Genomic DNA, 22,589 nt, shown 5'->3' on the forward strand with positions numbered 1-22,589 from the left:
CTGCTCCTGCCTGGAAAGCTGACATCACCACCGTGCACACATGGGGGCTCTGAGGAGGGCCTGAGGTTAGGACTGTAGTCCCCACTTTATCCTCTCCAGATGTCTCTTGTTGCTTATCCTCTAGCGTGTGGAGTTGCAGAGGGGCTTGAAGTGGCCATTCTGGATTATAGCCACTGTCACTGTTACAGCCTCGGGAGGATTGGGCCTCTGCTCTCTCAGAAGAGACGGCTGCGGGGACTTCCCTGGTGGCTCAGTGGTTAAGAATCCTCCTGCCAATGCAGGGGACACGGGTTCGAGCCCTGGTCCGGGAAGATCCCACATGCCGTGGAGCAACTAAGCCCGTGCACCACAACTACTGAGTCTAAGCTCTAGAGCCTGTGAGCCACAACTACTGAGCCCATATGCCACAACTACTGAAGCCCACGCACCTAGAGTCCGTGCTCCGCAACAAGAGAAGCCACCGCAATGAGAAGCCCACGCACCGCAACGAAGAGTAGCCCCCGCTCGCCACAACTAGAGGAAGCCTGTACATAGCAACAAAAAGCCAGTGCAGCCCAAAATAAATAAATAATAAAAATAAAATAAAAAAGAAGGGATGGCTGCTGCACAGAGCATTTGAAGACTGGCAAGCAGGCAGTTGGTGGGACTCAACCTTGCATTTCCCAGGTCTTCACCCACCTGCGTTTCCTACAAGTGCAGAGGAAGCCAGGAGGCCTGCTTTTCTCCAGCCATGCATGTTCCATGACTTGGGGTGGAGTGGCACAGGGACATGAGTGTGTGGGGGGGAGGGACAGCACACCTTGTTTCCAGTTTATGACACTCCCTACGCACCTGTGGCGGGGCAGGGGTGGGGGTCAGTGTCGCAAGATCTGAAATCCAGTTCACGCAGGCTTTGGTCTCTGGCACTGTGAGTACATTTCTGGCCACCCTATTACTTGTCTGCACACGGAGGTGCTGTGACAGCAGTGGGGAGAGGCTCTCAGTCCCTGGGAGAGCAGGTGGAGGGGACTCTGCTGCTCTGTCTTGGGGACAGTGGCGTGGTGGCCAGGGGGCCCACAAGTGCCCTGACCCCTGGATGGAACTGATCTGCCCCATGTCCCTGACTGCCAGCGGGCGTGGCTCTGAGCCGCTCTGCTCTCGCCTCTCAAGTTCACCTCAAGGAGGCAGGTTTCTTGCTGACTCCACTGGCAAGACATGCACCGATCCACACCCTTGGAATGAGAGGCCTTGCTAATCCAGTCCCAGCCTCTGCCAGATCAGGCAGCCTCTGCCAAGTCAAGTCAGGGCCATTTTGGGTACTGGTGCACAATCCCAGAGCAGCGTGCTGGTCCTGGACACGGGTCACACTTGGTGACGTCCAGCAGGCTTTTCTTGGGCTGCAGCTGGAGGGAGGTGTGTGCTGGGGGGCTCAGGGAGGGATGTGTGGACTCCACACCCCCGCCCCCGAGTGGCCTCCCCACATCCTGCCCATCCCAGCCGGCCCCAGCAGACAGAGGAGGGAGCAGGGCTCTGCATGGTGGAGTGGCTGGCCCCAGGCCACAGAGCTGTTTGGGGGCAAAGGCACCGTGAGTCCAAGTCTGTCTGTGCTTTCTGATGAACCGGGCCATCTCCCAGGACGGGTCAAAGTGAGGGACGAAGGCCGGAGCAGGAGCCTGGAACAGTGTTCCAGCTGTCTCTGCCCAAACCCAGACCCAGTATTAATTGGCATACTGATAATTCAAGGGTATAGACGTGAAACATGCCTCCCCCATGACGTGGCCTCTGCAGCCATAGCCCATAACAGAATAAATGAGGCGTGGTCTCTGGCTATCCAGAAGCTCTTTAAAGATGCCTGAGTGAGATGTAGTGTTGACAGGAGCCCTAGCCCTGAGGGTCATTAGTTGTTTTGTCATTGAAGGAGTGCCCTTGGCAGGAGCTCACCATTCAGGAGGACGGAGGTAGTGGAGGAGGGAAGGGACGGAAAGGAAATGGGGTGGCTGGCTGCCCGTAAGTTCCTGGGGCTCTTGTCCGTAGCCGGAGGCATTCCTGCCCCCTTGGGGGACCATCTGCTGCCCAGGAACCCGGTGGGCCATGGGAGACTGAACTCCACCAACCTCCCGCCAGCTTTCTGGCTGCATGACTTTGTGTATGGGTGTTGGGGGCGGATTTCACCTCTGACCCTCCACTCCCTCATCCATAAAATGTGGGGCGGGCTGATGGGTCAGTGGAACGTTGTACTTGAGGCCAGGAGACCCAGGTCCTGATGCAGAACTCTCAGTTGAGAAGCACACAGTCCCTTGCTTTCCTTTGAAGCATTTACATGATTAAGAACTTGGGCTTTAGAATCAGAAGAGTCGGGAGGTGAGATTCTGTTTCATCTACTAGTTGGGCAACCTTGGGCAAATCATTTAGCTTTCTGAGCATGTCTTAAACTGTCTGGAAAATGGGGTTACTAATGATTCCACCTTCACACAGCTATCTTGAGGATTAAGTGAGGTGATACACTGGCAGGGCCTTGGCGAGGGGGTGCTCCTCCCGGCCACTCGTCACTGTGACTAACAGTGGTTACTCAGCGGGCAGGGGAGGCTTGTCTGCCAGCCCACGGGGCTGCACTTCATTCGCCCTCTCAGTAAATGGTAACAGACAGACCCTTCCTAATGTTCACACGTAATGGATTGGGCTGGCTCCTCAGTGCTGTGCTTTACCCATATTTCTGTTGACAGCCGGTTACTGTGTGGAGAGAGTTGTTGGAAAAGAGCTGCTTTGATCAAAGCAATCTTTATAGAGGACCTTTCAGTGTATTTGTTCCACAATCACAGACGGCACTTACTGGGCACCTTGTCTGGATATGGCACAAATGAAGTGTGTGTGTGTGTGTGTGTGTGTGTGTGTGTGTGTGAGAGAGAGAGAGAGAGAGAGAGAGAAGAGAGGAGAAAGAGAGAGAGAGGGAGGGAGAGAGAGAGAGAGAGGTGGTGGGGGGAGATTTGGTTTTGCCTTGAAGTCAGTGTATCAGCTGAGTAAGGCTCAGGACACTTGAAAAGTCTCAGGGTTATGACAGATTCCCAGCCGCTGGAGTTGAGAAGGACACTTTCTAATATAATCTTTGGTTAAGCCTTTTCTTTCTCCTCCTCTTCTTCCTTTCTGGGGGTTTGAATGGTCTTTTCTTGACAGTATTTAAATTTTATTTATTTATTTATTTTTGGCTGTGTTGGGTCTTCGTTTCTGTGTGAAGGCTTTCTCTAGTTGCGGCGAGCGGGGGCCACTCTTCATCGCGGTGCGCGGGTCTCTCACTATCGCGGCCTCTCCCGTTGCGGAGCACAGGCTCCAGACACGCAGGCTCAGTAGTTGTGGCTCACGGGCCCAGTTGCTCCGCGGCATGTGGGATCTTCCCAGACCAGGGCTCGAACCCGTGCCCCCTGCATTGGCAGGCAGATTCTCAACCACTGCGCCACCAGGGAAGCCCAAGAGGTAGGTTTAAACAAAGGAAAAAAATTCACCAGTAGTTCCTGTCCTCACAACAGACCTTACTAGGAAATACGGAATATTTCTTTCTGGTCCTTTATTCACAAACACCCAAGTTTATATCGTATAGGTGGCGGAATGAGAAATCAAACCGAAGTCTGACTCACTTCACAGCTTAACCACTACCCGGTACATTTTAAAACCTTACTGTGATATTAATGTTATTGTATAAGCATGTCCCCAAATATACTAGCTCAGCTTGTAGATCAGTCCTCTCTTGCCATGACAGTGTTTACCAAACACTCACAAATACTTGGTAGCATACACAAATGAGGGTTTATTGTTCACTCGTCTGAAATTGCTGTGGGTTGGTCAGGTAGCTCTGCTGATCTTGGCTGGACTCGCACATCTCAGGAACAAGTGATCTGGGCTGACCTAGACTGGCCTGCCCCACGTGCCCTTCACCCCCCCCCAGGAGGCTAGACCAAGCATGTATATGGTGGTGACGAAAGTGCTGCAGAGAAGCAGCAGGACATGCAAAAACTCTTTAGGCCCAGCCTCAGAACTGACACTCTGTCACTTCTGCCACATTCTGTCAGCCAATGCATGTCACAAGGCCAGCCCAGATTCAAGGGGTGGGGAAATAGACTCAGCCTGGAACTGCAGAGTCACGTGGAACAGGACACGGGTAGAGGGAGGGATGAGACCTCTGGCCATTAGGACACTGTTGCCTTTGCAGAGTGCTTGTTGGACAAGTTACCAGGTTCCTGCCATCGGAATAGAGACTAGCTAAATCAGCCTCAGAGTTCAGAAAGCCTGCATCCTTAGGGTGTACTTTTGAGGCCTTTATTTAATCTCTGTACCTAGTATGGTAACTCTTTACATACCCTCAAGTGTTAACTGCAGTCTTCTAAGTTAATTGGCACCCTGTAACGTAAGGATTCTCGGAAGCAGGGTGTTTTGCTGTGAAGGGAGCCCTGATGATGGTTTTCTTCTGAAAGCAGTTGGTACAAAGAGGGTCAGAAGTGCTATTTCAAACTCAAATTATGACTCTCTAGGGTCAAAGAGGTCGTGAGAAGCAAACAGACCACAGACTGGTTATGGGAAGGAGAGGAAGATCATGAACCAAACTGAATCACAAGGAATTTCACCCATCAGTTCTAATAGAGAAACCATTGGCCAAAACCAAATCATTTTCTCTCTTCTCAGCATTCTTTATAGAGAATAATGTTCATCAGCTGGCTGATGCTCGTCAGTGGTAACGCTAGGATATGGTGTCTGTCCTGACAGTACGGCTGTGTTTAACTTCCTGAATGGGGAGCACGTCAGAAAGGTTGGAGATGCTGTAATTAGTCTTGACGGTTAAGTCGTAAATGTAGCTACAGTTTATTACTTTGATGCAGCCATAAACTAAAGAAATAAACCATCAACTTGAGATTGGGACACGGAACACAGATTGTGGCTGTATCCATTCATTGATGACTTCTAGCTTATCAGCTAATTGAACGTGAGATGCTAAATTCTTTTTAAGTATGTAAGAATAAGAAACAGCCTATCTTCAGTTATGCTATTTGGAGGTTTAGGCATGCCTACTCTGTGACAAAAGTGGAGGCCAATTTTGGGTTTGAAGGTAACTTCTAATCTTCTAGATTTAAGCCCTTTGTTCCACCCTTTCCACCAGAAATCCTCCTTGGCTCTCCTGGAAGTGACTTTCATTAAGATGCTTTTAAAAAGAAGAAAACAATGTTCCAGCAAACTGCAGAGTCTACACCGTGGGGTTGATCCTGTCCACCCCTGATATTTCAAAGAAAGCCTTGGAGAAATACCAAGCTTAGACTTAACAAATACAGGAAAAAACCACATGATCATCTCAACAGATACTAAAAAAGTCATTTGAGGAAATTTAATATGTGATTTCTGATTTAAAAAAAACAACTCTCAGTGCAGTAGGGCTGGAAGGGCTGGAAATGCCTTAGCTTGCCAAAATGTTATCTGCTAGGATTCTATAATAGACCTTAAGCATATGAAGCATTAAAAGTTTTTTCATTAAAGTCTGGGACAAGCAGGGACCTCCAGTCTCATCCCTTTTACCCATTGCCTTGCAGATCCCAGCCAGCGCAGTGAGGTGTTTTTTTAGGTAGGAATTATAAACACTGAGGCAACAACTGTCTCTAGAGGCAGAAAAGGTTATTTACCTAGAAAACTCAGAGAAGTTAGAACTATTAGAACTGATAAGGGAGTAAAGTGGCTGGATATAAACCCAGCATTTTAAAACCAGCAGCTTCTTATATGTCAGCAGTAACCAATTAGTAAGTCTAACAAGGGAAATTTACACTAGCAACAACTATGAGAAAACATTGAAGGGATAAACTTAGCAAAAAATGTGAAAGTTTAAAGTGGAGAAAACTGTGAAACTTAAAGATATAAGAAAAAGAACAAAAAATAAAACTGGAGAGTATACTAAGGTTATATTGAATATTTAAAAGGTATCAGTTGTCCCTAAATTAACCTATGGCTTTCATGCAATCTTCATTCAAAAATTCCATTAATAATTTTAAATATAACTTAATATATCCTGAAATTCATCTAGAAGAGTGTAAGAATACTGAATAAAATTTTACAAAAAGAACAATAAAGAGGGAAGAACTTACCCTATCAAATATCAAACCTTACTTACCATTATATTAAGACACTTGGAGAATACTGTGTAAAGCCCCTTGCATGTACTTTATACAAAAATAAATCTTAGGTGATTCAAAATCCTAAAAATATAAATTAATTATAGTTGTATTAGAGAAAAGTATAGAGTAATATATGTACACACACGTATGTACACACGTGTATATGTATACATACATACTTGTATACGTGCATGCATATAATATAATTTGGGGATAGAGAAGTTATGAAATTAGAAGCCATAAAGGAAAAAATTTTAAGACATTATTACCATATTACAGTGTAAGATCTCGTCAATAGTGCAAAACTCTATAAGCAAAGTTAGAAAACAAACAGTCTGGGAGAAAATATTTTCTACAAATAAAACAGATGAAAGGATTATATCCATCATCTATAAAGAGTTCTTTCTATAAAGAATTCTTACAAATGAATAAGCAACAAAATCCTTTAAAAAGAAGCAAAAGATATGAAGAGGGTGGTATACAGGAGAAGAAACAGATCCAATAGATATGTGAAATGCTCAGTCTCACTAGTAACAAGGAAATGTAAATTCAACAATAGTGATATTTGTATATATCAGATTGGCAACATTTTAAAAATTAATATTTAATTGTACAAAAATGCACTCGTAGGAATGTTGGTGCAACTATAAATAGATAAGATTTAGCAATGCTTTTAGAAATATAAAATATACATGTCTTTTGCATGAGCAGTCTCACTTCTAGACATCCCTTCTATAAAAATACTCACATACCTAAAAATCCTTCCGTTGGGGAATGATTAAGTAAATTGTTACATATCCAAGCTACGGAATACTACTCACCCTTTAAAAAGAACAGCGTAGTTCTGTTTGTACTAACATGGGAAATTGCATATGGTATACTGGTATATTGAAAAAGTAATTTAATATCTGTGGGTAGTATAATCCTATTTGGGTTAAACCATTTATATGTAAAAACCAAGGATTGAGAGGTTCACACCAAGCAGTTAAGGGTGGTCTCCTCTGGGAAGAGCAGCAAGGTAGATTGGGGGCAAGGGAGACACATTTCTGCATTTGTTGAAATTTTGCAATGAACATCTTTGGTAGTTTAAAAAATTAATGTAATGATGCATTCTTAACTTGAAAATTCTTATATTAAAAATTTGCAAATCCACAAAAGGTAGGACAAAATAATAAAGATCCTCCTCCCTGTTACTCAGTGATACTGTGGACATTTAGGAATAAAGGGGGAAAAATGAGTCCAGCAGAGTTAATACAGTAGAAAATATAGACAAACAAGATGATGCAAGGATATCTTGGGAGAAAAGAGACCCAGCTCTGTTTCTCATGTCCTTTGCTGGTTGCTCTGTGATGCTGGGGAAGCTATTGAAAGCCATTGACTCGTCTGTGGTCCAGTTAGGTTTTCTCTGTGCTGCAGGTAGGGCTGACCTACTTCCATTGGAAGAAAGGGCTCGAGAGAAAGAATGCAGATAAAGCTTCTGCCTAAATGTGAAGTGTTATTGTTAGAATGTTCATGAATGAATGTCAGCGCCCAGCATCTCAGAGGGCCCCCATTAAATGAGGAGTATTCTTTGTAGAAGCAGAACTCTGAAGTAGGCACCACCGTGAGGAGTGGGGTGGGGATAAAATAGAGAAAACATGAAAGACCATGTGGTCTGGTAGAGGAGGCGGGGTGTGTGTGTAAACCTTAACATGTATAAATCAATAAAGGGGATTTAAATACAACATAATTAACAGAATACTGAAGTACTAGGGAAGAACTTGAAGTAACTTTGAGCAATTAGATTTGGGAAATATTAATTAAGAGATGCTTCCAGAGGGGAGCAGAGGGTGTATCTACCTGTGGGTCTGTGTATGTGATGCGGGGGTGACGCATGGGGCGTGGTGGTTGAACTGAGAGGGCATTGGGTAGTTTTATTATTAAGTTCAAAGAGAGTTTCTAAAGGGAAAGTAAAATACCCGTTTGACTCAGATATGGTCCATTTTCTGAGGCAATGTCGAGAGGCACAAGATCAAATCTAGCTTGACACCATCCAGTGCAGAGCTCAGCAGCCTCTAGAAGCTGGAGCTGAACTGAGCGTGGCTAATGAGAAATCTCCATCCTCTGCCAATGCCTTGGGACCCATCTCTTCCTCTTTGGCAAGCAGAATACAAAGAGAGCTCAAAGCAGAGTGGGGACCAAAAGGTCCCCAGAACGTTCATTCTGCAAGCTCCCCACCAGGCCTTTCCGGAAAACAGACAAGCCTGGTTTCACAGGTTAGCCAGAAAGCAAGTCGATGGCTTTGCCCTTCAACCCGGGGTAGTGTCTAATGGCACCTACAGGATACTCCACATGGCGTCCAGCCTTCAGCAGTGAGGGAGAAGAGGACATGGGCCAAACCGAGCTGAGCTGTATCCTCTCATTTATTCTCTGGGCGTGAAAGGGGTGATTGTAAAATTCAAATGAAACTAGAAGTTGAGGTTCAGAGCTCCCCACATAAACGCTGCAGTCTGTTATTCCGAAATGCAGTCAACCCTTTTTCGAGGACCTTTGTGCGTTTCAGTGGTTTGGTTTGCAGAACTGTCAAGTGGAAGTTAGATCATCTCCATTGCGTCTTTTCCATTTTGCTCAATATTCCTTGAATGCACACATGGTTTAGCACCACAGCCTGGTAGCTCATCTCCTGTCTCCAGTCCTGCCCCCTTCAGTTCACTCCTCACACTTCTTTCCACACTTCAGCTCTGCTTATCACTTCAGTGCTCAGAACCCCTCAGTGACATTCAAGGCCTTTTATAACATCCCTACTGCCCACCTTCCTTGACCACATCTCTTGCATTTATGCCTCTCTCCTTTCCATCTTGTGTTCTGATACAGCTACCCAAGACTACTTGTGGTTCCTCAAAAATGCAACCCTCTGTCTTGTATTTGTCCCTGGATTACCTTTTTTGCTAATTACTGTGTGTCTCAAGATGCCGCTATACCAAGCATCTTCTCTCGGAGTGTTCCCTAACCTGCTTCGGGTTACGTCCTTTCCCCCCACACTCTGGAAGCACGTGTGGTTTCCTTTCATCCCTTCACTATATCTCACTGGCTAGTTTTGGTCTGATTCCCTGACTCACCTGGAAAACACCTTAAAGGTAAAAAAGAGAGTACCTGACACATAGTTGGCGCTTCATGAATATGTTGTAGGACAGAATGAATGCATGTATTTTTTAATTTAGTTTGTGAATATGTGTATGTGGGTCCTTGTTTTCCCTGATCTGACATGAGTAAAGCCATTCAGCCCGCTGTGCCTCAGGAACGATGTTAGAGTCACATTTAAGTAAGTTTAAGACTCTTGCCCTCGTCCTGAGCATCATCAAGTAGCTGTCTCCTGGGCCTCCATAGAGCGTGCATGAATTAAAACTCCTGTGTTGTTCCAGGCCAGCTGTTGCCAGCCAACCGCAATACTCCGAGCCCCATTGACCCTGACACCATCCAGGTCCCGGTGGGCTATGAGCCAGACCCGGCCGACCTTGCCCTCTCCAGCATCCCCGGGCAGGAAATGTTTGACCCTCGCAAACGCAAGTTCTCTGAGGAAGAACTGAAGCCACAGCCCATGATTAAGAAAGCTCGCAAAGTCTTCATCCCAGATGATCTGAAGGTAAATTGGAACTGGTAATTAGGCTGTGGGCAAGTGGAGAGTGGGATCAAGAGGCAGATTAAAAGGGTGACTCCAGGAAAATCACACAAGCTAGTGAACAAAGACTTGTGATTTCTGATCCCATTTCTTGGCATGTGACGAGGCAAGTTGCTTCCTCTCTGGGTGTCTTCTGAACTACGCCTTTCATATCTTGATAATGCATAGATATAAGCAAAAGCAATAAAATGGAGTGCTTTGCAGCCCATGAAGGAAGCAAACCCATTACTATCTGCAAGGAAACCTATGAAAGCCTAATAAAATCAAACCAGGATCTTTCAAGGTTGAAAAGAGAAAAAAAATTATTTGGGAAGGGCATCTGGACCTCATAGTCTCCAAGGGTTACCTTCCCTTTGGGAATTTAACACTAATTAACTGCTGCCATTTCTCTGTAGGCCTCAGGGAGTAACAGCCAGAGACAGGACCTCTCTCCACATTGCCAGCCTTGGATGCTAGGGTGGGACTTTTAAGGAAGCTGGTGGGTTTCCTGACACTATTTATAAGTAATATTCACTCTGTGTCTCAAGTAAAGATCACTTGAGTATCTCAACAAAAGGTTAATTTGGGGTTGGTTTTTCTCTACTGTGTTGAAGGCACACATTATTTATAAAGGAAAATAGCCTTACCTTAGGAAATCAGATACAACTTAAAATTAATCTGACACATTTAATGATACCTTAGGAAGAGAATTCTTTCTAAACTTATGCCATGCCTACTAATACCAAAATAGAACCATTTTTGATTACCCATTGCTTAGAATTTTTTGTGTTTATGCTACTTTCCAATCATATGGACAACAGAAATATGATTGTATACATTCAAGGCATTGGAAGCAGACATAATTTTCTAACTGCTGACCACCATTTCTGAAACCTAAATATGGTTCACACGAAGAGACACTCCTGTTGGGAAAATGGGAGTTTGGGACATTGTCCTGGAACTGATTTAGACCATTTACTTCTGCTTTTCATATATACAAAGAGCACTGGAGGAAAAAGTACCCGGCAGATTTAAGTCACTGCTGTCATCCAATACCTCAGATTACCTTCAGTGATGCAGAATCATAAAATGTCCGGGTTTTGGGACTTCCCTGGTGGTGCAGTGGTTAAGAATCCACCAGCCAATGCAGAGGACACGGGTTCGAGCCCTGGTCCGGGAAGATCCTACATGCCGCGGAGCAACTAAGCCCATGCGCCACAACTACTGAGCCTGCACTCTGGAGCCCGCGAGCCACAACTACTGAGCCTGTGTGCCACAGCTACTGAAGCCCACATGTCTAGAGCCTGTGCTTCACAACAAGAGAAGCAACCGCAAGGAGAAGCCATCTCACCACAACGAACAGTAGTAGCCCCCGCTCGCTGCAACTAGAGAAAGCCGGGGCACAGCAACAAAGACACAATGTAGCCAAAAATAAATAAATAAATAAATCTATTACAAAATAAAATGTCGGGTTTTAAAAGGGACCTCAGAGATTCATTAGACCAAAGTGATCATTTTACCACTGAGGAAATGGAGACACAGAAAGGTAGAGGTGAACACTGCTAGTTAGTGTAAGGCCCAGCCTCGTCCCCAAGTCGGCTAGCTTCCAGAAAGGTCACTGAAGCACGTTGGCCCTGACAGGAGCTACATCGGGAGCCTTTGGGTGACAAACCAATAGCTGTCACCCTGAGAATCAAAAGAGGAAAGTGCACAGTAAACACGCCAGAAAATTGAAGCTAGTCAGGGAATCGATGGTTAGACTAAGATGGGGTAAGAAAAGGGCCCCGTGGGATTAGGTCCTGGGCGATTAGGCATCTTCTTTCAGCTCATGCTTTTCCTCATCTTGTGTTCTTAGCCATACAATTCTGTGTGCATTTTGGAACTTGCCTCTTAAACTAAACCGGGGAGCCCATTCAGTAGGGATTTCCTCTTGAATGGAGGCAAGTTTGAAGGGATGTTGCTGAGTAGTAGATACAACTTCCAGCCAGACCTGCACATGGTCTCCAAATTTACAAATTTAAAGCAAAGAGCAAGCTTACTTAATTACCCTGGTAACCTCAGCAACAAAGAGGCCACATGAAAAACGTCTGTGCTGGAATTATGCATGTCACTGCCACCATGGCTGGGCCTGGCCTTCTCACGTGCCAGTGAGGGGAGCAGGCAGGAACACTGTCCTGCCAGGTGTCCCTGGATTCCTTCAGTTGTGAGTAAAGTCTCAGGCCCCAGAGCAAGAGCACTGGTGAAGCAAGAAGCAGAGCTGTAGGATGTTTCTCGTGTGGCAGGAGGACTGAGCTGGGGCAGGTGACCTCCAGCCCTGGATGAGCAGACCGAGTGAGTGAGGCGGCCCTCCCTGCCGCTGCCTGCACTCTCTCTCTGGAGCCATTCATTTGGGTTAGCGGACAGCCCCAGGAGGATGAAGGGGTGGCATACTGATTCCTAGCTGAGAATCACTTTAATCGCCTTGGTGTCTTTCACACATCCATTCATTCACTTGACAAATATTTTTCAAATGCTAGTGTCTGCCAAGTCCTATGTCAGGGCCTGGGGATTCCAAGGTGAGCCGCTACTGACATTGTTCCTGCCCCCAAGTGAGAAAAAGGGAGTGTTGACATGTCAGGGGGCGCCTGCTGGGCAGAGGTGGCATCAAACACCAGACCCTCAAGAAGATGGGACTGGACTGAGGAGTTCTTTGCCAGGTAGAGGTACCTCCGTAGCCAGATGGCATCTGCCCCTGGGAGATAGAGGGAAAGGGTACAGGCGATGTATCAGCCCCAACTCAATATCCTGCTCTCCCCGCCCCCCATTTCTGTGCTGACAAAGGTGGGAAAGCTGGTTTTCCTTGTCTGGGACGGTCCTCCTATCATGCCTGCCTTCTGCAGCCTCTGCCCCACTCCTATTCCCAGCTCCCCTCCCACCTGAGGTGGTCCCCATTCCACACCTTTCCTGGCTCATCTGCACATGTGGACAGGTGAGGCTGGGAAATGAAAGCACCTTAGAAGTGAGAAGAGCTCAGAAATTGGTTGCCCTGAGGTCAGCTGGTGACTCCCCTGGTCCTTAAGACCCGGTCACAAACCACCAAGTCCATGGCCTATGGTGGTACCTCTTCCCCATCCTCCTGCCCGCCGCACACAGCTCCTCCTTGTTCTCATGTACCCCTTCACTCCCCGGCCCCTGTGTGCAGGTTCTGATACATCCTAAGCCAGCCCCTCTTTCAAATCATCTTGGAAACTACACTCCTGGGAACACTGATGAGTATGGTAGATTCACTGATTGACCAAGGGGGTGGAATTGGGGCTTACAAAGTAACGCAGACAACTTCCATCAGAGCTGGAGGTTTCATTGGTGTTAACGTGCCTTAGGCTCTCTCACCCCTGTGGAGTCTTGTGCTCTCTTAGCTCCTCCCAGCTTCTCTGGGCCAGCGCCCTAGTCTCTCTCCCCTTCCTCCAGCTCCTCTGCGCCCTTTCTGAAGGAAAGCAACAAATCCTGCCCCAAGCTTAATTATCCAGGTATTTTCCAAAGGACAACCTCCTTTCTAAGAAGAATTCTGGTACTAGCTATTATGAAGATCACCTTTTTCACTTTGTTACACATTATTATGAAATGTGTAGCAAGCTGGGAGTGGTTTATAAATAAGAGAACAGTACTAGCTTGGGAAGGGCAGATAGAAGGTGCCTGCACATGCTTTCTGTCTCACACTTCCTGTCTTTGTGCTGGGCAAGTGTTGGCTCAGGGTAAATGGCAGGGATGGCGCAGACCACTGACCTTGGACTTTGCTCGCAGCCTTGGCCTCAAACCATGTGACCTCCAGTGCCAAATGCCTCTTGGAATCCTGGGGGACGGGAAGAACTGGCTCACTCACTTATTCTGGGTGGCACATAACTGCAGGTATTAGCTTTGCTAGGATTGAGGAAGTTACTGTTGCAAGTTGTTGAAAAAAGGGGGTTGCAAAACCCACCAGGTGGCACCATAAATGGAAGAAGACTTACATTTCTTAGTCCTCCTAGGAAGGTTTTCCCTTTTTTGGCAGAGGGAGCAGTGATGGGGGGGAAAGGAGGGATTGCTTTCATGTTGACCACAGTTAAACATCACTCAGGCTAAGACAGCCTAGAAAACAGTTAAACAGGAAATTAGAGTAAATTATTTAAATGTTAGCCACCAATATGAGTATATTGATCAGTGGCAGGTGGAACTTTATTTGTTTTTAATTGCCAAAGTATACATGCCCATTATAGAATATTCTAGTAGTTCAGAAGGATATAAAATAAAAGGTGAAAGATCCTACCTCTCTCCTTGGCCCCCTCCTTCAATCCCCCTTCCAAAGCCACCACTTTGAATAGCTGTGTATAAATCTTCTGGGCCTCTTTCTATGAATATATACTATTATAATTTTTTAACCAAAGTGGGATGAGGAACCTATTGACCTGCAAATTGCCACTGTTTCTACCCACATAGTGATATGTCGCTAGCATCTTTCTGGTTCAGCTGAATCATTATTTTTAACAGTTGTGTGACTCTATCATGATGTAGTTATTAAAGCTCCTGATAATTAGGGGGTTTTGCCCATTTTTTTCTATTACAAACAATGCTGCAGTAAAAATTTTGTGCCCGTGTGTGTGCACGTGCGTGAGGACTGCGCTAGGGTGCGAGCCCAGAGGCACGGTGCAGATACTGCCAGGTCGCCTTCCAACAATACTGTATCAATTTATTCAGGAAAGCACGCTCCCAGGGAAGAAAAGGGTTTAACATTTCCCGCAAAGAGAGGGAAGGAGTTAGGCTTGTCCTTCAGGGAGTGCAGGAGGCCCGGCTTTGCTTGGGGACGTGCGCTCTGCTGGGCTGGAGAGGCAGCCCGGCGAAGGGCGGGTGCCCTCGGCTCGCAGAGCCGGAGCCGGAGCCGGGGGCGGGAAGCCCGGTGGGGATGCGGGACGCGGGCCGAGGTCTAACCGCGTCGGTGTGTGTTTCCCCCGCCCCGAGCAGGACGACAAGTACTGGGCGCGGCGCCGGAAGAACAACATGGCGGCCAAGCGCTCGCGTGATGCGCGGCGCCTCAAGGAGAACCAAATCGCCATCCGCGCGTCCTTCCTGGAGAAGGAGAACTCGGCGCTGCGCCAGGAGGTGGCCGACCTGCGCAAGGAGCTGGGCAAGTGCAAGAACATCCTGGCCAAGTACGAGGCCCGGCATGGGCCCCTGTAGGCCGGCGTCCGCGGGCGGCCTCAGGCCCCGGACAGGGGTCTCCTGGTTGATCGCACCGTACCTACCGACCTTTCCGACATCAGCACTTTACCAGATGCATCAACAGGACGGACTCACATTTTGGCGTGGGTGTGTGTATGTGCTTGTGCTCATGTGTGGTCAGCGGGTGTGTGTGTGTGTGTGTGCGCGCGTCCCTTTGCACTTGCCATTTTGGTAGCCCTCCATCGTCTTTTAGTTCCAAAATGAAAGGTGCCATGTTTTTACTGGACTGCGGAGACCTCTCGTGGGTTTCCTGACCCCCTTCCTTCTCCACTCCTGCCCTTTCCACGTGGCTTCATGTTGGCACTTACCTACTCTTCCAGGACCCTCTGGTTGGGTTCACTAAGAAGGGCCCTGGTGAAATAGTAGATCTCGGTTTTCGAGACCACAGACTCTTGTTTCTGTTTAATCTGTAAGTTACCATGCTAATAAGGTGCACAGAATAATTTAGCACTACACTGCAGCTCCATTCAGTTACAGGTTGCTTCCCTCCTATCTTCAGTTTTGGTGATAATCGTCTTCAAATTTAAAGTGCTGTTTAGATTTATTAGATCCCATATTTACTTACTGCTGTCTACTAAGTTTCCTTTTAACTCTACCAACCCCGGCAAGTAAGAGTACTATTATAGAACACAGAGTGTGTTTTTGCACTGTCTGTACCTAAAGCAATAATCCTATTGTACGCTAGAGCATGCTGCCTGAGTATTACTAGTGGACGTAGGATATTTTCCCTACCTAAGAATTTCACTGTCTTTTAAAAAACAAAAATTACAGTAATGCATTTGAGCATGCCCAGAACATCCCCAGGACAGAGAAGCAGAGGGAAATGCCAAGTCTAAGAACGAGGGGTTAACTTATCAGTATACAGCCAAAAAATGCATCTTGGAACAGTTTTTGACATTGATGTGTTTGCTTTTGTTTTCTCCCCTTTCCCATACCCTTAGCCCCCAATTTTCTAGTTAACTTTTTCCACATCCCTCTTGATATTCAATACAATTCAATTAAGATTCAGTTTTCCCCATTTTTTGTAATATATATGTTTTTGTGAATTATACCTTGTCGTTTTTAAGAATCAGTCAGTTAAGTTAATAAGTTGATGTTTTGTAAAACCCTTTTTCCTAGTGGTGTCATTTTTGAATGCTTCATAAATTAATGGTTTTGGAGCTTATGTTTCTTATTCTCTGTTTGCTTTTGAACGTATATGCTCTTATAAAGTGGACTTCTGAAAAATGAATGTAAAAGACACTGGTGTATCTCAGAAGGGGATGGTGTTGTCACAAACTGTGGTTAATCCAATCAATTTAAATGTTTACTGTAGACCAAAAGGAGAGATTATTAAATTGTTTAATGTTTATACAGAGTAATTATAGGAAGTTCTTTTTGTACAGTATTTTTCAGATATAAATACTGATGATGTATTTTGGAAGACATATATTATATATAGCAAAGAGAAAAGGAAAACTATTCCATGTTTTAAAATTATATAGCAAAGATATATATTCATCAATGTTGTACAGAGAAGAAGTGCTTGGGTGTTTCTGAAGTCTTTAATATTTTAAGCCTATCACTGACACATCAGCATGTTTTCTGCTTTAAATTAAAATTTTACAACAGTATCGAAGCTTGCTGTGACAAATTCTGCTCTAAAACATCTAAGGAGCTTTCTTATTTCCTATTAGGTCTCAGAAAGAAGTCAGTTAACATCACCCAAAAGCACAAAATGGATGTTAGTCAAATATTTATTGGATGATACAGTGTTTTTTAGGAAAAGCATCTGCCACAAAAATGTTCACTTCAAAATTATGAGTTCCTGGAATGGAACATCACTGCAAGCATCCCAAACAATTCTGTTCTCCTCTGTGGGCACGTGCATCTTACGCAGTATAAGGTTAATATTGGTGCTATGTGTATGGTTTATAATTTGATAGATGTTTTGACTTTAAAGACGATTGTTCTTTTGTTTCACTAACTTGTGTCAAGAGATTCTGGTGTTGTTGCAAAAAAACATTTTCCGCAAGATTAAAATACCCTTTCATCAGTGGGATTTTCTAGTTTCCTGTGTCCAGAGTATGTAATTCTTTAGTGACCTGGTGGTCTCCTTGTCAATCCATCAGCAATGCTTCTCTCATAGTGTCATAGTCTTGGGAAATCTGAATAGTAAAATATTCCTGCTAGGTATCCATTTTGTCCCAAGCTACAGATTATGGTGGGAGATGGGAGAGTATTGGAATTGAAATACATTGTTCAGGTAAATAACCAATAAAATAAACGAGACCTTTGGCAAACTTAAGCAGAACTGAATAAGTGTTATTCAGAGAAACAAGTGGACATGGAGTTGGCCTTTTTATAGGTAAAGAGACTAATTGCAGCAGAATTGTTAAATCGTCACTAAAACAGAAACAAATGACATCTTTAAGTGGAGAAGTGTTGAAGGATTGTACTGAAGACCATCTAAATTCATTGACGTTTAAAATGGTAGCTGAAAAAACTGTATTTGAGTACTGGTCTTTCTGAAATTAGGTTGTTTGTATCAAATGAGCATCATAAATGTTTTCTGCAGAAGAAATAAGAAGATCATAATAAAACATTCTTTGGCGTGCCAGGGGAGGTTTCAGAAACCTACCTCGTCTTAAAAATTTAAAAACTTTGGAGTCTGTACAGGTGCCTTATATGTAGGTCATTGTCACCACACACATGAGCACTCAACCCCTGGACTCACTGCGTTCTGTCCAGGGCAGTCAACTAGTAAATAAAGCAGTTCTGCTAAATAGTATGGGAAGCCCGGCCCAATTTGGAATGACTTGAATCATCCAGGGTCAAATGAGTTCTGCAGACTGAAGCTATTAAAAGAGTCCTGTTGTCATTTTTCACCTTTTCATCATAAGCATCTTTCAGAGATTAATTACTTGGCCATTAAAAATGAATCCAAATCATATTATGCCAACATCATTTAGACATGATTTGGAATGAGCGGCCTAGGACTTCCTGACAAGGTCACATCATCATTTCTTTTGACTAGACTTGCAAAGAAAGGCAAAAATTGGTCAGCCTATCCTTCTGCTTGTGCCGCCTTGAGAACATAGGTAGGGAATGGGAGGGAGGTAAGTGATCACTTCCTCCCCTTGAGAAAGTGGCCACTTTTGACCATTCAAAACCCACAGCGAGCAGGATAGTGACAGGCCTTTCATCTTCAAATACAACAGACCGCTGTGAAACCATCCTTTGAAGCAGAAGGACCATTTGTTTGAGGAGCCTGCAGACGGAATTCTGGCATTGGGTGGGGAGGAAGCCGTATGAGAAAGCCCAGAGGTTCCTTCCAACTCACCAGTTTTGTGAGGGAACTCACAATAATTCTAAATGTACATTTGAAAGGTCTTGAGTCTGTTTTCAGAAGAGTCAAGAAGAATTTTAAGTAGAGTCCTTCCCACCTCCCACCCCCACCCCAAAGTAAAACAAAGGTCATTCTGTAAAACGCAGGGAGTTTATCTACTTTTCCCCTAATGTTCCTTTTAGGAACATTATCAGCGTTAATCAGACCAATCCCAGAAGGTGGTAGACACCTGCTCTCAGTCTGCCAGCTTCCTGCTGAGGGCTTCTAGGACCCCACTGGGAAGGCCAAGATCTCCTCTAGGCTTTCTCTACAATTAACAATGTCATTTTTAAATGAGCAAAGCCATGTCTTCAATTTTGATGCATTGGATTTGGCAACTAAAGTCAGTACATTTTGCAGAGGGCCAAGTGTATGTAGAGGAATCTGTGTGTGTGTGTGTGTGTGTGTGGTTTGTGTGTGTGTGAATAGTTAAGGCATAAAATCTTTCATTTTGGAGCACCTTACCGAACATAACAATAATCACCGTTATCCTTTTGGCAACACCACAAAGATTGCATCTGTTAAACAGGTACAAGTTCACTTGAGGTCAGTGTAATTGTACACCATGGTATTGGTGGTGTTTATTCCTGTTAAGTCCAAACCTTTATCTGTCTTGTTATTCTTAAAGTTTAATAAACTTTGGATTGTTTCCTGTCTTTCCTTTATTTTTGTTGACAGTCTGCTGGAAATTAGATTCTGTTCCCAATTCTATCATCAAGAAGCCATTGACAGATTAATTACATAGATGATAAAGTAATAATACTATATAATTAGTGAAAAATCAACATTTATTGAGTGCTTACATGCCAGACACTGTGCTAAACACTTGCATGGAATATTTTATTTAATCCCATGTCAACCCTATGAGGTAGGGACAATTGTTATCTCCATTTACAGAAGAAACAGAGAAGGTTCGGGAGCTTAAGTAGCTGGTAGGAGTGACAGAAAAGTGTTCTGATCCATCAAATGGGCATCATTTAGAGTGGTGGTTCCCAAAAACCAGTTCAAAGACTGTTTTCTGGTTGGATGTATAAGAATCACCTGGGACCATATTACAAGACTGCAGATCCAGTGATTCTGAATCAGTACATCTGGGATGGGGCCTGGAAATCTGAATTTCTTAAAGGCTCACAGCTAACTCCCATGTGTAGCCAAGTAATTGGAGCCAAGGATTTACAGACTTGACCTTAATTTGAGTTCATGACCTTGGAGGATCCATGTAGAAGCTTCAGAACTTCCATAATTACCTGAAACTGTATGCAACTTTTTGTGTATAAGCATTTATTTTTCTGTAGAGGAGATCCATAGCTTCCCTACCCCCCAAAGGAATCTGTGATGCAAGATGGAATAAAAACCCCTGATTAACAGGAAGGCTGATGTAGAGTGGTGGTTCCCAGCCCAGGCAGCCTATTAGAATCACCTGGGGAGCTCAAAACACTGGCGCTCATGTTCCATGGTCCAGGCCAAGGAGCTCAGCATCTGTGGCAGGAGAGAAGGGAGCTCTGGTGAGGAGCTCAGTGGTTCAAATCTGTCACTTAACGAGTGTGTGACCTTGAACTGCTACTAAGCACTTTTAAACCTAAATCTCCCATCTGTGAGAAGGTCGGCTCTCCACCCCTGAGGGTTGTGGGGAGAACTAATGACATAAATGCATAGTCTCTGGTACATCATCAGCCCTCAATAAATAACTGCCACAGGGGCCTGGGGAGTAGAATGTGTGCCTGTTGCACTTTTTCCAGTTCAATATTTCAGACCATTTGTTCCTCCAAAGAAGTCAGAAGACAATTCTGTGCAGAAGAAGGGGTAGGTGGCTGGTGGCGAGGGAACAGGTGAGGCCCCAGCATGGGTGTGGTTCATACTCTGACATCCCTAGTAGATCAGAGCTTTGACCACAGGTTGGGGGACGTCCATCCAGGTGGCACCTTCCAATTTAAGCAGCTACAAGTCAGGGGTCAGCTCTTTTTCACCATTAAACAACTTTCTGCTTTCTCAGAGGAATAGGTACAATGACCTTAGCAAGATTCTCTTTGAGTAACTGATTTTTTATTTTTGCGTCTTCAAATCCCTTAGAGGAAGTGACTGCTTCTCCACACCTGGAGAGACTTTTGACTTTAGGATGGCAGGAACTGGTGTGAAGCCCAGCTGTGTAGATGCCCAGTCACTCACAAGCCCTCAGTCCCCAGGGCCCGTCACATGCTGCCCTGGGATGGCTTTTCCATTCCCATTTAAACATAACAAACCTTCAACTGCCAAGCCCTTCTCTTCAAAGCACAGGAATTCCATTCCCTCTTTGAAAATCACTGGCTTAGAAGTCTCCTTGGGCATCTTTAGCGAGGATCTGGGTGGGAATTGTGGAAGTCTTGCCTTTGTGGTCGGGAGATGGCTTCTTGGTAACAAATGTAAAGGACCCTATTGGAGGAGAAAGGCCCAAGTAAAGAAGGTGGTGAGTGTCCTCTGCCTCTCTGGGTTTTGAGTCAGTGAAGACTTGCGTCCAAAGGCCCCTCTCTGACTTCTCTTCATCCTGCAAAGCCTGGCACGATAGGAAAAGCTGACAGTTACCAAGTCCTAAATCCTGTACCTGCCACATCTCACTTCATTCTCATGCTATGAAATTGCTACTAATATTTTTCCTGTTTTACAGATAAAGAAACAGGCTCATAGAAATGAAGTAAGCAGAATTTAAGTCCAGGCAGGAAGCCTGATTCCAGAGTTTGTGTTCTATGCTACTGTACTCCATGGCTTAAACTACGGGCTCAGCAAAGGCAAAAGGCAATCACTGTAATTAGGAGGGTGAGCCCGGAGCAGGCAAACCTGGACTTAAATCCCATCTCTATTATTTACTGTGTGACCATAGAAAATTCACCAAATTGCCCTGAGTTTTACCTGCAAAATGGACAAACTACAACCCTCCTTATAGGGTTGTTACTAGGATTAAGTGAGAACATGCATTTAAAACACTTGGATCAATGTGCAGAGTATAACAGGAATTCAACAAATATTTGCTTTTTGTAATAATAATAATAGTAATTATTAATAAATATAGCTTGATTTGATTTCACTGGTGATGTGTTACAATAGAGTCAGACTATATATTGTGTATTTTAGGGGGTGCATTTTTATTCTGCAAATACTAGATTCAAGAGCCTCTTCTACATTTTGGTGACATCCCTGTTTTATGGATGAGTAAACAGCAGAGAGAGTGTGGTCACTTTATGAGCGAAGTTGTGTTTCTGAGATTGATTTTATAAACATAAAATTCATGAAGCATCACCACTTTTAAGCCAACTCTGTTGCCTCTGATATTGTTGGGATCTTGGAGACCTTTACTTTAACGAATGTACTGAATGGTACTGAAAGTCTGACCCTTGCAGTGTGACGGAAGGCTCCTGCTCACACAGAGATGAGAAGTCGTGGGTGGTTCCCAAGGGTCTTTTGTTAGCTTCTGCCTTTATCTATACCTCTATCTATCTATCATCTATCTATGTATCTATCATCTATCTATCATCTATCTATCTATCTATCTATCTATTTATCTATCATCTATCATCTATCTATTTATCTATCATCTATCATCTATCTATCATCTATCTCTCTCTCTATCATCTGTCATCTTTTTTTAGCTCCTGCTAATCACATGTAGAGCCAGGCCCAGACCCCCGTGGTCTATGATAAGGCTGAGAACTATGTCAGCAGCTTACTAAACCCATTGCTTTCCCTTCTAGACATTCACCTAGACCACCTTTTCCAGCCTTCCTTGCATTTCGTGTGGCCAGACAACTGAATTCTGGCCAATGGAACATGAGCAGGAGTGATCCTGGGTGTCACTTCATGACTCGCCCACAAACATCTCCATCTACCCTTCTTCCTCTTCTCCTTCTTCTGGCTCCAGCAGATGCCCTGAGAAGAAGGAGACTTAAGGAGGAAGGGACCTAGGCCTCTTGAGTCACTGAACTGTTACATGAGGGAGAAAAAAACCTTCCTGTACTTAGCCTTTGAGATCCTGAGGTTGACTGTTGCAGTGGTCAGCCTACCCTGATTTGAGAACCTTCTTCTGCAGTCCAGTGTCCTTATTTGAAGTCCTCACATCTTTGCCAGCCTCCTCCCCAGGCTGGGAAGTGGAGGATGTTTCCTGGTTAAAACCCAGACTCGTCACCTCTCACATACAGGACTTTGTGGTTTACCTGCCTCCAGGACAGACCTCCCACCCTGGTTTGGCCCAGCCTGTTGGGCT

General features: G+C 44.9%; 1 protein-coding gene across 3 annotated transcripts in view; it reads left to right on the forward strand.

Moving 5' to 3' along the window:
- Nucleotides 1-19,023, forward strand: part of HLF (HLF transcription factor, PAR bZIP family member) — a 52,533-nt gene extending 33,510 nt beyond the window's left edge. Inside the window, exons 3-4 of one of the 3 annotated variants that reach the window (XM_036836523.1) lie at nt 9,524-9,744; nt 14,731-19,023. In XM_036836523.1, the coding sequence (XP_036692418.1) occupies nt 9,524-9,744; nt 14,731-14,949 (440 nt within the window). In that variant the 3' untranslated portion in view covers nt 14,950-19,023. Of the gene's footprint in view, nt 1-9,523; nt 9,745-10,175; nt 10,964-14,730 lie in introns of those variants that run through there. The other 2 variants (XM_036836524.1, XM_036836525.1) reach the window with 2 other exon arrangements.
- Nucleotides 19,024-22,589: the final 3,566 nt, after the last annotated feature.

Source organism: Balaenoptera musculus, chromosome 20 (genome assembly GCF_009873245.2).
Source record: "Balaenoptera musculus isolate JJ_BM4_2016_0621 chromosome 20, mBalMus1.pri.v3, whole genome shotgun sequence".
NCBI classification, from domain to species: domain Eukaryota; kingdom Metazoa; phylum Chordata; class Mammalia; order Artiodactyla; family Balaenopteridae; genus Balaenoptera; species Balaenoptera musculus.